The sequence below is a fragment of the Necator americanus genome, chromosome X, assembly GCF_031761385.1.
Source record: "Necator americanus strain Aroian chromosome X, whole genome shotgun sequence".
NCBI lineage: Eukaryota > Metazoa > Nematoda > Chromadorea > Rhabditida > Ancylostomatidae > Necator > Necator americanus.
The window spans coordinates 18,774,715-18,792,477 of NC_087376.1; the positions used below are offsets into that span (position 1 = coordinate 18,774,715).

General features: G+C 44.0%; 3 protein-coding genes across 6 annotated transcripts; 2 read left to right on the top strand and 1 right to left on the bottom strand.

Moving 5' to 3' along the window:
- Positions 1 to 329: 329 nt before the first annotated feature.
- On the bottom strand, positions 330 to 13,541 carry RB195_024083 (uncharacterized protein; the record flags this gene model as incomplete). 2 transcript variants are annotated; one of them, XM_064211746.1, is made up of 5 exons in its annotated part: positions 330 to 437; positions 688 to 789; positions 11,229 to 11,304; positions 11,386 to 11,501; positions 11,600 to 11,740. In XM_064211746.1, the coding sequence occupies 5 exons, from the start codon at positions 11,738 to 11,740 to the stop codon at positions 330 to 332; spliced, it is 543 nt and encodes a 180-aa protein (XP_064067626.1). The 2 variants fall into 2 exon arrangements, with proteins under 2 accessions (XP_064067626.1, XP_064067627.1); XM_064211745.1 differs by lacking the exons at positions 330 to 437; positions 11,229 to 11,304; positions 11,386 to 11,501; positions 11,600 to 11,740 and having other exon boundaries at positions 508 to 804.
- On the top strand, positions 12,726 to 13,205 carry RB195_024084 (uncharacterized protein; the record flags this gene model as incomplete). The annotated part of the gene is made up of 2 exons (XM_064211747.1): positions 12,726 to 12,766; positions 12,857 to 13,205. The coding sequence occupies 2 exons, from the start codon at positions 12,726 to 12,728 to the stop codon at positions 13,203 to 13,205; spliced, it is 390 nt and encodes a 129-aa protein (XP_064067628.1).
- On the top strand, positions 13,214 to 14,886 carry RB195_024085 (uncharacterized protein; the record flags this gene model as incomplete). Of its 3 annotated transcripts, none has more annotated exons than XM_064211750.1 (3): positions 13,214 to 13,872; positions 13,929 to 14,119; positions 14,336 to 14,886. In XM_064211750.1, the coding sequence occupies 3 exons, from the start codon at positions 13,214 to 13,216 to the stop codon at positions 14,884 to 14,886; spliced, it is 1,401 nt and encodes a 466-aa protein (XP_064067629.1). The 3 variants fall into 3 exon arrangements, with proteins under 3 accessions (XP_064067629.1, XP_064067630.1, XP_064067631.1); XM_064211748.1 differs by having other exon boundaries at positions 13,601 to 13,872; positions 14,291 to 14,886; XM_064211749.1 differs by lacking the exon at positions 14,336 to 14,886 and having other exon boundaries at positions 13,929 to 14,169.
- Between the last annotated feature and the right edge of the window lie 2,877 nt (positions 14,887 to 17,763).

A 17,763-nucleotide genomic window follows, 5' to 3' on the forward strand; every position in this document is an offset into this window, starting at 1 on the left:
CTTTTTATTTTCCCAGGCACGTCTGGTACCAAATTATAGACTCCAGAAGGATCGTAAGCCATATTTGACTCTGCGACGGTTTGGAGCCATCGAGCGAGTCACATCCGAAATCTTCCCGACTGCGTTAGACCGGCTCCAGAATTACACATAGCATACAACGTGCATGCCTTATTCACTCTCTCGATCACTCCGATCACAATTGCAATGCAGTTCAACTGCTGTTCTGATTCGTAAAGAGTGAAAGTTAGAGTTTGGCAGAATAGTCAAGTAGAGTTGTGAAGCTCATATCTCATGTCGTATCGTCTAAGACTTCTACAAATGTAATAACATTAGCCGTAATCGGTTTCGTGCAAACGAGTCAAAGACAACACATCACGAGAGCTTTGATAATGTGCAAGAAAGCCATGGTTTGAAAGGAAACTTCCCTTGGAAAAGGCCTGCAAATGAGATGGAGAAAACTGACGCCAACTCTGAATGTGCCCCAGTCACTAGGAAGTTTTTTTCTGTCTAGTCTGTCTTTTCCCGCAGTGCAGCGTTATTTGAAAAGTCTTCTTCAAAATGCCCGAGTTGGTGGAAGAGTGGAACATTGAACATTAACACATGTGGTAAATAAAAATTAATCTCTAGCGAAAACAAAATACGAGTGGTGATAGTGAGAACATCACCACTAATCAAATCAAATCTTACTTGTGCAAAACCGAGCTGGCGTGTACTCGTGTTGATCAAGTCTGCTTTCACTTCTTCGCGAATATCAGTCATGGAACGGAACCCTTTCTCTCGTAGACGAACCTGTAGCAAACCCATGGTCGATGTTCACTTTCAAAAATGTAATAGGACACATCTAAGTTCCTCGAACTCAGAGGCAAGCTTTAACGAGAATGGGAACGAGTACTAATTTATAAGAAAGTGATCAAGTAAACTTTGTGCAATGACGGAAATAAGAGGGTATGAATACTAGTACTACAAACGATTACTCGGCTGAAGTTGTTAGAGGTCAGCTCAAAAAGAAGTGAATGGATTATTTTCTGAAACCATTGAAAATCTCCCATTCTTTTCGACATGGCATTCAGAAAGCTGCTTGAAGCGGTTAAGATTTTTCGCGTCGTACTATGTATTTCGTGGTCGCGTCATCCATTTTTCTTCGTATATAAATATCTCCACTCCTGCATGTTTGTAGTTTCTCTTTCGTTAGCTGCTCATTTCTAAAAGTAAATTGTTATGAAGGTTGGGAAGTTCATCCCTTTAGCACTTGTTACCACTTGTTACCTGTTAGCAGAATTACCATTTGTTCTCTTCAGTTTTAGCTTCCACTGTTTGACCTGAATCTAGTCAAGCGGTATGTTGTCTCTTTATCTATTATTGTATTTTGTTTGAGTTGAATACTTCATATTCTAGCACAATTGATGTGAATGTGGACGATATTAAAATCCACAAGGTTAATGATGCTATTGGGGTGAACGAATTTCGTTTCTCCATCGAAATTATTATAGATGCTTTCCAGATCCGGGTCACCTTAAAACACTTCCTTCGTCCCTACAATTGGTCATTATTCTCTTCTAGCGGTGGTTAGCCGTTTAAGAATAGCAAAGTTGGTGAGTCCTTGCGCATGAGGTTCCCCCACTCGTTCGCTCAAGGTCCCTGACGCATTCCTCCGGTCGGGGTTGAATTGGTCTGGAGTTGGTCAGCCAAACCCTAGCACCCGTTTATCTACTGTAGTTTCGGGTCTGGGAAAAGGATCTCGGATAGGGATTTCTCACCTTCTGTAGCAGGAGAATGACCTACCAACCCACCACCCTTTATGCTTTGAAGGGCCAGTCTCGTTGTGTGAAACTTAGGCGGAATTCTAGAGAGCTCTGTTCCATCTTGTTTTTGTTTTCTGGCACACCTGTAGGTGTTTTCAATAAGTAAGTAAGTAAAAAATAAATAAATAAACAAATGAATAAATAAATATCATCTGAAGGGACTGCTAATGATCATCAAAATGGAATCTGAGTAGTAATTCGAGTGAGTATTCTGTTCTACATTTCAGCTAAACTGATTCCTTTCACGTTAATAAAATTATTTGCAGTGACGTATGCGCTACTATATCTCTGGTCTTTTGGAAGTTTAATACGAATAGTGTCATCATTTTTATGTGATTGGAAAGAACTAACGTTGAACTATCAGGGTACTGTTCCCCGGTCTGGACCTAATACTCGAAAATATGGATATGACTAAACTTTAAAATGTTAAAGAGGCATTCGTAGTTTACGTCCTCTATAGGTGTCAAAGCTTTCCAGTCTGAAGAGGTAACTAGCTGTCACAATCAGCTCATAAGTTTGAAGATGAAGAGAATGATGTATTGACATGTCCTCTCTGATCAAGCAAATATAGTGTATCCATGAGTATCAATGCTGACTCAGTGAGTTCAATTATGGAATCCAAAAAATCCATTTTTTGCAGCTGTTCAGGTTGTGCAAAGTTGCAAAAAGGATTTTCGTTGTATCTTCATGCGCCTAAGAAGGTATTGGAGAAAACTGAAAAAATTACCTTTCAATTTGCGAGCATTCACTTTGCTAACTAACAACTCCGTTAACTTCATCTTTACAGCTGCAACCCTTTTTGCACTTTTACATTTCTCTGTCTTCTTTTCTATACTCCGAGGTGTTATTAAGCTTACTTCATTGCTGCGTCTCCTTTTAATTTTTCTGTTGATGTTATTGGAGTTGGAAAGTTGAATGCATTTTTTCTACCTCTTACTCAAGCGTGCTTCATTTTGCATTGATGGCTTTCTGAAATTTTCATTATTGCTTTTATTTTAAACTCGCTCCTGGATCTGTCTCCTGCTTAACTTGTTCGAGATTCCTCCAATTTTTTCACCACTATTATTATCTGTTAGATCATGATGAAAGCTTTGTTTACCGTGTTAGCCACTGAAAGGAATTTTCCATTCACTAAAGCACGCGCAGAAGTTCACATTTTTATTGATTTACTGGAGCTATGGCCAAGATTGGTATTGATACTTATTAACAGCTAACGTTTCGGCGTTTTCGCCTTCGTCAGAGCCTGGAAAAATCAAAGCCATAAGTGATTTATTCTCTCAAGCGCCTTATCATCAACAGAAAGCATCGAAGCGATAGGCAAACTCAAACAGCGACACATTGGCTAGTGTTTACCTCATTAGCTAGACTTGGTAACGCAACAGACCACCACGTACCACAGCTACGAGTCACAAAGGTTCTTTATAGGTACCTGACGGCCCCCGTAGATAAAAACCCGCACAGGTTTTGATATGGGGCAAGTTCGTTTGTGATCGCAATGCACTCATCCTTCCTGTTCATTTTTGGACTTTTGGCGGTTATGCAAAAGGTCTCTAGTGTTCTGCGTGCTGTGATCTCGGACTCGTGGGATAATATACTAACTTCTACCTCTACTTCAGAGTTTCGATGACATATTCTACGGTGTGCCCCAAGTGGAGTGAAGGTTTTAGATTTTGCGAGTCCATCTAGATGTTCCCTACACGTTGGGCGTCCCGTTTCCCCCTATATAATTGTCACCGCACAACCTGCACGTGATACGATACACCACTCCTGATACCATGCAATCACTCTCTCTGCCATACGGGCAAATCACGCAGCTGGGAGCTGTGCAGAGTCGGTCACACACAGGATTAGGCACCAGCTGACACTTGAGGTTTGCTGGTGGTATTTCCACGACCCTGACGTCGTTTTGAAGATCTGCTTTTTGCAGACAGCCCCGTGCCGCTCTGCTCTTATCATCAGATATGTAAGGTAAGCAGAACGGGATCTTTTCTGGGCCGTCCACTACGTTGGATCTTCGAGAAGGTTGTCGCTCATGTCGAGCAACACAGTCTTCAGCTGGGTACCCATTGGATATTGCCACTTTATGGGCCAGATTTACAGACCATGTTTTTTCTTGGCTACTTGATGAGACTCTTTCTCACCGTCCTGTATTACATCCTATAATACACACTGTATAATACATACTCTATTACACATTCACGTTCAAACGAGGTGCTGCGAAATCGTTTAAGGAAGCTGTTTTGGTGGGCAGGGACATATTTGAGCAGCTGACATAGGGTTATCTTGAGTAGCCAGGAAATTCTATCTGTGGGGCCCCCAATACCACTTATGATAGGCCTCACTTCGAAGTCACCTGGATTATTCGAAGAGAGGCCGTTTTCAGAGAGTTTGTGGATTTTATTAGAGTGTATAGGACTGGGCATGCAGGTAAGTCACTATTGAGACGCGTAATCAATAAAAAAGCTACGTATTCAACATGCCAAGATTCAAGAACAGTCAAACATGAGCAATTCTAAGAGATGTACCAGCAAACTGTTTTCAACTGATAAAGGAAATTCTTTCTTTGAGACAGAAGATCGTCTCAGAAAGACAGACCATCCACTTTCTCGGCCGCTGTCAACAACACCGAGTCACTCTGAATTTCATAGTCAAGAAGCGACTTCACGAGATAAGCGGTATGTCCAAGGAAAGCCGGCAGATCTACAATGTCGAAAAATAACTCCTGCGTATGCCATTGAAGGCAAAACAGGATCACATGTTCTCTTTGCTTAAAGGTATCACCCCACGAATCTGAGGTGGTGCAGATTTCAGGTGGAGTATTCGTGTACGAGATGGGAGACTACAGAGAGGGAGGTGATTCCGTCCATTTCCTGCTAATTGCCGTAAAAAACGGTCCGGAAGATGCGGCGCCGCACAAGACTGGCGCGTTCCAATCGAACCTCTTGTGCAAAATGGTGCGCCAAAACAAATGAAACCGTATCTTCCGGGCCGTTTTGTACGGCAATTAGCAAGAAATGGACGGAATCACTCCCCTCTCCGTACTTTCCCATCCTGTATACAAATACTCCACCTGAAATCTGCACCACCTCAGATTCGTGGGGTGATGCCCTTAAGAAGTGTATTTATAAAGAGCAATGTTGTGAACGTTTTGTGCCGGAACGCATTTGGAGGAGAATGGTGGATGAGTCAAAGTTCGTTTATGATTGTATTCGCTCTAGTGCTAAGTCTAGACTGAAGGAAACGTTCAGACGATTAGTAGACCATCAGCAACAGCAGAAGGTTAGTGAGTATGTTAGATCTGCCTCTGTATGTTCAGACCACAACGGCATCATTGTCAACAACAATAGTGCACAACGTTCATTTCGTGTTTTTGTGATCGGAAATGTACTCATCTCAGCTGATGCGCTGTCCGTTTTAGATCTCGGCCCTAGTTTCGCGCCTGTGCAATCAATATGTCCGGAGGTATCACGCAGGGTCGTGGGCGGCCTCCAATTGGTTCATGATAGGTTGCGACTGAGAGCAAAAGAAGAAGAGCGAAGGCAAGAAAATAGAATAGCTGAGCGAGCACCTTTACCTCCTATACATTTCCCAGGTATGGTGTATAAGCCAACGGACCCCAACCCCACGGTAGACAGCAAATTTCGAGTGTTTGCAACATCAGTATACTCCGTTTTGGAGCGGTTTTCCAAAAAGAAAAACACGTAGAATTCAACCTCTATGTTGCGCAACGCCAAGCCTACGTGAAATATGCAATCTTTGTGCAGCTGGGAAGGTCAAGGTCTCCGTTAGTGATAAGGGAGGAGAATTTGTTATCTTGTCACGTGAACTAGACATAGCGATAACGAGGAAACATCTTGAGGATGATACTCTATACGCTCCATCCTCCAACAACGAATTTAGAAAACATTATCGCCCTCTAAATAGGGTATGGATTGAAACAGCGGGAACAGCAGGGCTTCCTAAAAACCTGATTACGCGTCTTAATAATGACTTACCTGCATCCCCAGTCCTATACACTCTAATTAAAACCCACAAACTCTCTGAAAACGGCCTCGCTTCGAATAATCCAGGTGACTTCAAAGTGAGACCTATCATAAGTGGTATTGGGGGCCCCACAGATAGAATTTCCTGGCTACTGAACATAATCCTATACCAGCTGCTCAAATAATGTCCTCGCCCAACAAAATAGCTCAAACAGCTTTCTTAAACGATGTCGCAACACCTCGCCTGAACGAGAATGTGTAATGAGTCCTTTGACGTTACGTCACTCTATACGAACGCCTCAAACGATGTCGCGATGCAGACCTTTCAAGAACTGCTCACGCAGAACCAGGCTTCATTGAACACGTACGGACTGACCATTAGGCAAATCAAGACACTGATAAACGAATGCCTGAATTGCTCTATTTTCCGATGGTCGGGACAGTACTACCGACAACTTAGAGGCCTAGCTAATGGACAAAGGGTGGCGCCCACCCTTGCCACTGTTTTCATGTCCAAGATAGAAAAACCTATAATAGGCCGCAAACCACTGCTATACTGTCGTTACATAGATGATTGCTGCGTCGTTTGCCCAACACAGGCAGAATTAGACACTTGCTTCAGCCTTCTCAACCAGCAGTGTCCGCACATTAAATTCACAAGGGAGAAGCCGTTAGAAAACTGGTTAGCTTTCTTGAATGTGCATATTTACTTTAATGGGATATGGGAGACTAAGTGGTATCGAAAACCCAGTAGTAAAAACATCTCAATCCACTATCTTTCAGCGTGTCCCAGCAAAATGAAAAAATCTGTTATAGGCAAAATGTACAGGACGGCGAGCAAGAGTCTCATCAAGTAGCCAAGAAAAAGCATGGTCTGTAAATCTGGCCCATAAAGTGGCAATATCCAGTGGGTACCCAGCTGAAGACTGTGTTGCTCGACATGAGCGACAACCTTCTCGAAGATCCAACGTAGTGGACGGCCCAGAAAAGATCCCGTTCTGCTTACCTTACATATCTGATGATAAGAGCAGAGCGGCACGGGGCTGTCTGCAAAAAGCAGATCTTCAAAACGACGTCAGGGTCGTGGAAATACCACCAGCAAACCTCAAGTGTCAGCTGGTGCCTAATCCTGTGTGTGACCGACTCTGCACAGCTCCCAGCTGCGTGATTTGCCCGTATGGCAGAGAGAGTGATTGCATGGTATCAGGAGTGGTGTATCGTATCACGTGCAGGTTGTGCGGTGACAATTATATAGGGGGAAACGGGACGCCCGACGTGTAGGGAACATCTAGATGGACTCGCAAAATCTAAAACCTTCACTCCACTTGGGGCACACCGTAGAATATGTCATCGAAACTCTGAAGTAGAGGTAGAAGTTAGTATATTATCCCACGAGTCCGAGATCACAGCACGCAGAACACTAGAGACCTTTTGCATAACCGCCAAAAGTCCAAAAATGAACAGGAAGGATGAGTGCATTGCGATCACAAACGAACTTGCCCCATATCAAAACCTGTGCGGGTTTTTATCTACGGGGGCCGTCAGGTACCTATAAAGAACCTTTGTGACTCGTAGCTGTGGTCCGTGGTGGTCTGTTGCGTTGCAAAGTCTAGTTAATGAGGTAAGCACTAGCCTATGTGCTGCTATTTGAGTTTGCCTACCGTTTCAATGATTTCTGTTGATGATAAGACGCTTGAGAGAATAAATCACTTATAGCTTTGATTTTTCCAGGCTCTGACGAAGACGAAAACGCCGAAACGTTAGCTGTTAATAAATATCAATACCAATCCTGGCCATAGCTCAAGCAAATCAATAAAAAAAAGGTGCGTAACCAACATGCCAAGATTCAAGGGCAGTCGAACATGGGCAATTCTAAGAGAAGTTCACATTATTTGCATCAATGTTCTTTCTTGTTTCACATTACTTGAAAATTTGTGTGGTCTATGGTGCTATAGTTTAAAACCACATTAATGCTTCATTTAGTTTGACCAATGCAAAATGTGCTTCACGATAACATCATTTTTGTCACGATTTTTTGTTTAAATCAAACTTTGAAGCTCGGAGAGGGTGAAAGGGCAAGAAAACGGCTTCGAGGAGGAGAGTCAAAAGCCGCTTTAGAGACCAGAGAGGGTAGCTAGCGGCATTAGCTTCGAATACCGCTGCCAGGTTTCGATCGCTCTACTGAAGATAAACATCTGGTCAATGACTACACAACCTTGTACGTAACTCACCGCAAAGAGATTTCTCGATAGTCCCAAGGTCCCTGACGGATAACTTCATGTGGAGTGGAATTATGATGGTGTGTCTCCACGAATCACGTGTCTATTCGTTGAACCATAATAAGAGATGATCTTTGTTATCTCACCAATTCCGGACGGTGAAAGATATTCCATCAATTTTGCGCTAATCCTGTTGTCTCCACCAGACCCCAATTCTTTATCTTTTGGACACAGACCAGAACCTTTGACTCTGTCGGTGGTTGACAACGTATGTCGGTCGCCAGACGTGCTATGGTTAAGGAGCCGATGGCGCTTCTCGGTTCAGAAAAATCCTGAAGTGATACCTCATATCTGGTAGGATTGCTTCACTGGCAACCACTCTATTGGCTGTGTTGAGGATTAGAGAACATCATCTTTTTATCTTGCCCGCTATACTGTCTCAGTAAAAGATAGGCTTTCCGCGCATCCTTGTCCTCGCATGCCTTTTTAAGCTCCTTCGCCATTGACGTCCACTCCTCTTCGCTGTCTTTTTGCAGTTGCCGACGCAAAATCCATCTTAGACGCTTTTTCTGTATGAAATCGGCAGTGCATACACAATTATATGTGGATTTTGTTTCCACGGATGCAAAAACGAATTTCTTCCTTGGCCCTAGAACGGGGAGCGTTTCTTTTCCCGTCTCCTCGGTACATTTTGTGAAGGAATCTGCATCTTGAAGCTTCCTTCTGGTCGTATTCTAGTAGGAATAGATGATCGCTGGCTGAACGTCAATTTTCTGTCGAGGAGGGACTCTTCTGTCTTTTTTGTAGAACTGCATACAAGACCTGAGAAGAACTGGATAGTGGCTAGAGTCGAATGCGACGCCCCAAACAGGTATAGATTTTCAAATATCTTACTGAGGAATGCTGCTCGTCAGAGCGTAGTCGAGCTGAAGTTTAAGAGTCCTCATTTTCCGCTTACGCTGCTCTTCAGGCGTTAAAACGCGTTGACCCTTGCTACGTAAGCTTGCGGCGTTGATGATTCCTCTTAATTGTTGAGGCGATAACGACGCCTGTCTGTTCACATCAGTCATCCAAACCGTTATCCTCATCCACCGTGCGCTCCGATAGATAATACCATTTTCCTAGTACTACTAGTATTTTAAGACATTAACGCATTGTGTTCATCATGGAAGGTATCCTTGTTGTTGTTCCCAGGGGTTTCCGTTTGTGCATTAGCACTTACGATCCAGAGTTTACTTCCGCGTGATCCCACATTCGTACAAAGGCACATCCAGACGACGTTAAAAGAAATCCCTCCACCAGGTTGCTGTAGTCGTTCTCCACAGCTATTGCTCAGCCACATATCTTCTCTTCATCAGCATCGCCGTATTGAATGGCGTAGTCTCTGATACTGATGACGGGCCAATCTCCGAAGCGTGTTTCTTGCAGCACACCTAACAGCGCCCAAGCATATCGTAAAAGCCTAGACAGGGCCAACTGCCGAACTTCACTCGGCGGTGTTCGGCAGTTGAGCGTGACGATACGAAACCAAAGGGTCAACTCCCTTCAGATAGTTAACTTTTCAGGTTAGCACCTTTCGCGATGATTGCAGAGAGGTGCTCTGGTCCGCGATGTGCTGGACCTGAGCACCTCTTTGCAATGAACCGGAATCTTCCGTTATATAGCTGAGCACAACTGTTGCAGTTCGAACACTAGCCGGATATATAATACCATTTCAAATGTTGACTGGAGTAAGAAAAGGGGCAGTAGCAGGACCTTCCCTGTTCAAGTTCCCTTGGATGACATCGTGCGAGAAACGATCGATCAGTGTCCTGCCGACATCGTCCTAGCACCATCAGGACGCCCCTTGACCGATCTCGAATATGTCGGCGATGTAGTAATATTCGCTTCTAGCAGCGCAAAGTTACAGCATGTTGCTAATTCTATATCGGAATTAGCTCCAGCCTACGTACTGCGACTCCGCACTAATAAATGAAACCAGTTGTGGGTCTCCTCGACCCTCAACGCAAATCAGGGTGGACGGACAACTTATCGAATTCGTGGATGAGTTGTGTCATTTAGGCTGTATGCTGAGAAACTATGTCAGGTACGATAGAGATATTCAGCAAAGATGCACTGAAGCTATTTTTGCATTTAACTCCTCAACGAAATGCCTGTTGCCGACCCAATTACCAACGAGTCCAAGCTGCGAGTTTACTGACACGCAATTTGCCCATCATTATGTACGGATCGGAGACTTGAGCAGCACCATCTACGGAGATGGAGAGGCTTGATTGCACGGAAAGAAAGTTGCTTAGTCGGCTCCTTGGCTACTTTTGGCCTAGAGTATTCCACAGTGAAGATCTTTACGCGAAATCGATGTGCTGCACCGGCGGATGACACGTGGAAGGTGTCAACATCTTGCACCGCCATCAAAAGTAGCTATAGAAAATCGTCTTCGCTTCTTTCATAATATACAGAGGAGTCCAGCAGATCCTCTCGTTTAACGTGTTCTGAACAGTTTGTCAGGTCCTAGTGGAAGAGGCCACTTGGCCGTAAACGAAAGATGTGGACTGAGTTTGTGAAGGGGAACCTGAGGACATACGATGTGGATACGCAGTTCTGGCGAAGTATAATATTCCGCAAGCCATGAAATAGCGACGAATGGATTGATTCTGTGCAACCTCTTGCTGAAGACCGAGAAGTTTATGTGGAGCTGTGTTCAACCCTTCAGCGAAGATGCGGCAATAATAAGAGCCCACAAATTAAGTCATGTGAGTGAAGCTTTGAATGACGTTAATCGAGTTGTAGTGTGAATATCGTCTGGTAAATAAACCACCATGGACCCTAGTGAGTAAGTACAATTATTTATTACAACTTCTTAGCCATCACAATCAATTTCCAAAGTGTCCTTTTATTTATTTATTTTTGAAAAGTTTCTGACAATGACAGGTTTCGGTTTGCCTCGTCCTCGTACTCAGAGTTCATTTAAATACTACGGTATTTTATGAATAGATAAATATACACATATGTATATATATATTATTTGTCATTATTTATTCATGTTTATTTACATGCTGCTTGGTCTTACAGAACGCTTATTTATTCATATATACATATATGAATAAGTAAACGTTCTGTAAAACCAAGCAGCAAAAGGTCTAAACAACCGCTGTTGGAATCTTCGCTCTTGGAATCGCTTTAAATCTTTGTCGTCCTAGAGTTTTCAGTAAAGATCAACGCACCGCTTCTCTACTGAGAATATGTTTGACATCCTTATGTTTCCCATTACGCACCAGTTCAATCGGCCTTTCAGCGTTTCTATAAAACGATCTCGATGAAATAACGATAACGATAAGATAACGAGATAATTTTGAAGAAGTAATGCACTGCTTGAATAACCTTATGAGGTAACATCTAACACCACTAAGAGCATAACCCCATTCCTTGGCATAGTCCAAATGGCGCGAAGGAAACCACAGAAACACTTGCTCGAAATCCTCTAGGTATGGAAAAATCTGAAAATTGCCTTTTGTAGTGACTTAGCGACCTTTTGTGAAAAGGAAAAACGAAGAAAATACGATAAACAAAAATATGAGGTGAAGAAAGTACGTACATTAGGGTTAACACGTTCTCCATTAGGAAGTGCGAACGCTAAAGCTCCATCAGTTGCTTCGTACATAGCTAGAGCATCACGTTCGTTCGTGGTTAGAATTACAGCACGATCAGAAGCAGTCGTCATGTGGTAGCCGAACATTCCAGAGAAGCGTGGCTTTGTTCTGGTTAGAGAACTTTTTATTTTAAAAGAAGCATTTCGAAGGAGACAACTTAAAACATATTCCTCAGAAGTACGAGGAAGTATTTGCATTGGGCTGAATGATTTGCCTACTCTTCACCCAGATACAGATAAAGGAATGTACAGACGAATAACATCATGTGTCGGTGTGACGTGTTCTGTTTTCTGTAAAGATGAGTTTTGTCCCGTATCCACTTGGCGATCCGAGCTCCTTGAAACTCTTTTCTTCTCGCTTTTGATAATTTTTCGTGTTATTTCAGTGGTTTACCATGGTGAATAAGTGGGATTTCGAAGTCAATGCAAAACTTTTCTTAAATAGTTCGGTCGTGTATTCCCTTCTAGGACTTTAGTTTGTAGGAATTGAACTTCTGTTTTCCGTGTGATTGTGCACGGATAATACCCTTAGTTAAAAAAAATATACTTGAGGTCCAACTAGGTTTTCCCTCCAACATAGGATGCTATCTCAACCGCTTTCTTATTCCTGAAAGCTTCTCCGTCCTTTTTTGTCTTAATGAGCTTACATGCCACCTATCTTCTAAGAATAATGCCTATGTCTTCGGGCCCCGACTGATTTCGTCATTTACACTTCCAGAAATAATAGCACAATCCTCCACAACGGTTTACCGCCTCACAGTGGCGTGGAGGTGACTCCGGGCGTCGAACTGCGATGCACAACGGAGGTTCGTCTTCCGGCAGGGACTCCCAAGCTGAGAAGGAGTTCGACACATCCGACATTCCGACTTCTCGGAGTCGGAAGCCTAGCTAAGAGTAAACCACTGCTAAGATTTACCATCGTCTTAGCAAAATGTCGCAATGTGGCTCCTTGATCCATGTAGGTTGGGTGATGACCTGTGGTGAAAGCTAATCTCGCCGTGTCAGGGTTGCTTAGTTTGGGAAAAACTCTTTTTGCCACTCCAGCAAAATCACTGCCTCAGTACCCTACACAATGGGCCCTGCCGTCTCCGACGTCGGACAGTATGGCGACCGGTGAGAAACGACCAAATCTCAGGTTGTCTCAACGTCATTGATTCTGGACCAAGGCGACACACGCGCGACTCTCCATGGAGACTGTCTCAGACTGTGTACTTACAACGCGAGAACAGTGTACACAGACGCTGACCTGCATGCCCTTCTCGAAGCTGCAGAGTTTATCAAATTTCACGTGGTTGCTCTGCAGGAGACCAAGTGCAGAAGGAGCGACGTACGACAGATGAATGACGGTACACTCGTCATTCGTGGAGAGAAGGTTCCGTCGCGAAATGTAGGCGGTGCTGGTTTTGTTGTGTACCCATCTGTCGTCCACCCTGTCGATTCTCACGGAATCCTGTCACCTCGTCTGGCCATTCTTCGCCTCCGCCCTCTGCGCCAAAAACCCATCAGTATCATCAACTGCTACTCACCAACATCAGCAGCTGATGAATCGTGAATTGGACGATGAATGGATTGGACGCGTTTTACGAGAACCCGGAGGAAGTAATCCGCAACGAAAAGTCCTACAAATTCGTTGTCGGAAACTTCAACGCAAAATTAGGAAAGGCCATAGAAGAGGAATACAGGACCGGAAGATTTGGATTAGGGGACCGGAATGAAAATGGCAATCGTCTCTTTAGGTTATTGCCCGCCGCTCGCCTCTTTCATGGAAACACTCTTTTCATGAAAAAAGATCATCGTCGGTGGACATGGGAATCGCCCAATGGCGCGGACGTGGACCACATACTCACCAACCGGAGGTGGTGTCTACTTGACGTCTCAGTAGTACCATCCTTTTGTAGTGGTTCTGATCACCGTCTCCTCCGTGCGAAAATACGACTTAGCCACACGATGGAAAAGAACATCTGCTATCGGCAACCAAGGAGGAAAGAAGTTGTCTACGACGATTGCATACTCGAGGACTCCTTGTCCCAAGGTGACTGGCACATCGAGGAGGACCCAAACGTGGACTACGAGATGCTGCTCAGAGGATTACGAGCATGTGCTGAGCGTGCCTCGAAGCCACGCACGACAAACTTGGATCAAATTTCGAAGATCACCAAGGAATTGTTGGAAAGAAGAAGGACTTTGAGGTTTAATCCGAAAGCATCGCACATTGAGCGGTTAGTAGAAACACTAACTGCAGAAAAGCGTTGCAGGAGGATCTTTTGAAATAAAGGCAAAAGAAGATTCTGGAAGCAGCACAAAGAAGAGCGAGTCTAAACAAGTGCCGCAGGGATCTCCGCGAATATAATATTCCGCTAGAAGTCTTGCTGAGCGAAGACGGGACTAGCACGTCTTCGCACGTCCAGCTGGGTTCGGTGCTTCAACTGCTTGGACCACATCCAGACCGTGTCGAGGGTCATAGAGGTTCGCCGGAAATACCGCCTGCCTCTTGTTCTAACCTTCGTCGGCTATGAGAAAGCCTTTGACAGCGTAGAAACGAATGCAATACTGTCAGCGCTGGTCGATCAAGGTGTGGACGCGTCGTATGTGAGGACATTAGCCAATCGCTACGATCGATGCACGGCTAGGATACAGCCGCTTTTCCACCGCCCTCTCACCATACCCATACCCATTGGAAAGGGGTACGACAAGGCGATAATAAATCGCCGAAGCTGTTCGCGGCTGCATTGCAATGGATAATGAAATCACTTTCCTGGGAAGAAAGGGGCACACGTGTTGATGGAAGATTTCTCTCGAACCTTCGTTTCGCGGACGACATCGTTCTCTTATCGAGCAGTACCAATGAAGCAGAAACTATGCTCAACGAACTGAACGAAGCAAGGAAGAGAGTAGGACTGCGAATAAACAGAAAGAAGACACAGTTCATGAAGAACGCCTACTGCGAGGACGGAGGAGTACAACTTGAAGACTCGAAAATCGTGGAAACTTCGTCATACGTATACCTCGGACGTCCTATGAACATGGAAAACGACTTGAAGGAAAAACTGAATAGAAGAATAAGAACAGCACGGGCAGCATTCGCAGCCGTCAGGGAAGCTACGGACCAACTGACGGACCAAGATCTTCTTCTCTTCCAGCGCTCTGTTACGCAGCGGAGACGTAGGCAGACACTGCTGCCACGTCCAGGAAGCTACTTACTACCCACAGAGCCCTTGAGAGATGCCTTCTGAAGTTTAACCGGCGCACAATACACCTAGCCGGTCTTCGCTACTCAGCGGAATATGTATCGAAAGCGAAACATAGATGGGCCGGTCACATCATGAGAAAAGTCGACGATAGATGGACTAAAAGAACGCTAGAGTGGATCCCAAGAGATGCTAAACGCCCTCGAGGGAGACCGCCAACGAGATAGGATGACGTGTTCGCTACACAGATGGACCAGCTGAGAGCTCAGCTGGATACGGCTCAAGGATGGCGAGGGAACGAAACGAGTGGAAGAGATGTTGGGCCGCGCACGTCCAGTGAAGTCGGGCCATTTAAGTATCTAAGTAATAATAGCGCAATTGAGAGCCCTACCCCACAAGTATACTTTACCGTAGTTAGATTTCTGGGTTCTACTACGACTAGTATTCTTCCATTACGAAGAACGCAAATCAAGCAGAAATACAGCAGACATCCAATCTTCACAATCTAGAGTCTTAAAGAGATCCTAGCAACGGAACAACCTTAAAAACAAATGAAAAAGTGTTATGCCTGGGATACGCAGCCTCACCTATGTAGCATTATGAAGAAAGAAGAACTAAAAACGATCAAAAACATAAAAAAAACGGCTCAGTTGAGATTTTAGCTCCCAGTGGACATGGTTCAGTGCCCGTCTTCAAGAACGCGACATGTTGACTGTATGCCATTGGTTTATGTTCACATCATACTTAATGATGGTCGGTGAATGGTTCTTAATCTCAAGACAACAATCGTTCCGAATCTAAAGTACGTGATTGATACCAAATCTCGGCATTTATGTATACGTTTTGAACAACATTAACCTTCCTGGTTTAATTATTTAAGAAATAGTTTGAAAATATAACGGAGCAAACCACTTGCTTAGTTCACTATAAGAAAGAGGGATGCTTTATGGAATAGATTAAACGAAGTTTATGAGTTTAGAATAAAATCTGAGAAGAGATAAGAGATGGAATTTAAAGGCATCATCCTACGAATTTGAGGTGGTACGGATTTCAGGTGGAGTTTTCGTATACGGGGTCGTAGATTGTGATGAGAAGGGTGATGCCGTCCAATTCTTCTTAATTACCGTAAAAAAACGGGTGGGAATATGCGGCGTCGCACAAGGCTGGCGCGCTCCAGTCGAGCACCCTGTAGAAAATAGTGCGCCAGAACCCCTGAAACCGTACATTCCGGGCGGTTTAGGAAGAAATGGACGGAATCACCCTTGTCTCTATAATCTACAACCTCGTATACGGATACTCCACCTGAAATCCGTACCACCTCAGATTCGTGGAGTGATGCCTTTAAGGAAGATAAGGTTCTATTCACATTCTAACCGTGTAAAAATCGACTTGGCCAATCACGAATCAACTCTTTCTATTAATCTCAAAATTGAGAAGATTTTGTTGGATCGAACAAAAATGAGATATGTCTACCTAAGTGAACTTCTTAGCACCTTCGCTATCGCTTTTTACCTGTTGTCTCGAGGAACATTAATCAGATATCGGTAATAACTGAGTAATGAAATTTTCCATCCACGGTACAAATTCTGTACTAACCTTTTACGTGGTCTAATCACGTTGTATCTTGAAAGTGAGTATAGAATCTGTTGCACCACACTTTAAGACATAGAAGGGCAAAAAACAAATAAGTACGGTTAGGTTGACCATAAATATAGCATAACGTATTCAAACAAATTATCGGAAACATTTACGACTTTCTTTTCAGACAATCGAATATCTGAATAGGGTGGATGTAGCGCAGTCGGTTGGGGGTCAGCAATCAGCAAACTATCGACCACACGGTTGATAGTTCGAAGTGCCCTAGCGCCAACCTAGCCTTTCATCACTCTGGGGTCGATAAATTAATACTGAACTTGTCTGGAAGGAAAGAAACACTGATTTGATCATCGGTTGGTCCCGCAAGTCACTCTCTATAGACCAACATGCATTGCAAAACCTCAACGATTACGAATTGCAGTAAAACGCGTTGGTGCACTTCAAGTGGATTGACAGGCCAGCGAATTTATCCTTTACCCTATTAAATATCTGAATATGTCTACTGTTAAAGGCATACCATGAATCTGATGTAGTCAAGGAATCCGCAAGAAAAGCCAGAGTTGAGGTTGTAGACTGCGAGATACGGGGTGGTTCCGCTTATCCCTCAATCACTGTCGCAAAAAAGGAGTGGAAGACACCTTTCTTTACGACGATTTCAGGTGCAGTGCGCTACCTTTGTGCGTGCGCCTCATCCAAGTGCGAGAGGTCGAAGATCAAACACGTCTTCTCATGAACCTATTTGAGTGCAGCTAATGACTGCTGAGGGGATCGGAACTTGTACACAGAAGATCGTTCGAACTAATTCGTTAGAACCAACGCAATTCTCTCGCCGTTTTTGACGACGATCAGGGAAAAATGGGTGCCCCGGATCTCGCAGTGTATAACCCCATCTCTAGCTTTTACCGTGTATTCCCTCATTACTTCAGATTCGTGGTATGCTGTCTTTAAAGGAATACCGGAATAAGGACGTGAAAAATGATTGCACATGTAAGGACAAAGGTTTAAGTATAAATACTTCGTACTCAAGCCTTTGTCTTTATATGCAACACTATAAGTACATGTTTTGGACTGAATGTTAGTGTTCAGAGACCTGTTCGAAAAGTCCGACTATTCTGATGTTCAATTAGCCGAGCAATTCTCAGCATTCAAACATTCGCACTTACGCATTGAATCTCTCAATTTTGGAGATTACCACATAGCACACAATTCAATGCGACCAAACAGTACGCGACGTATTCGACCTGTTAAAGAGTTTTTACCAAGAGCGGCCACCGATAGTCATGGTATATAATAAAGGTTACAAAACTTTGCGCTGATGGAAACCGA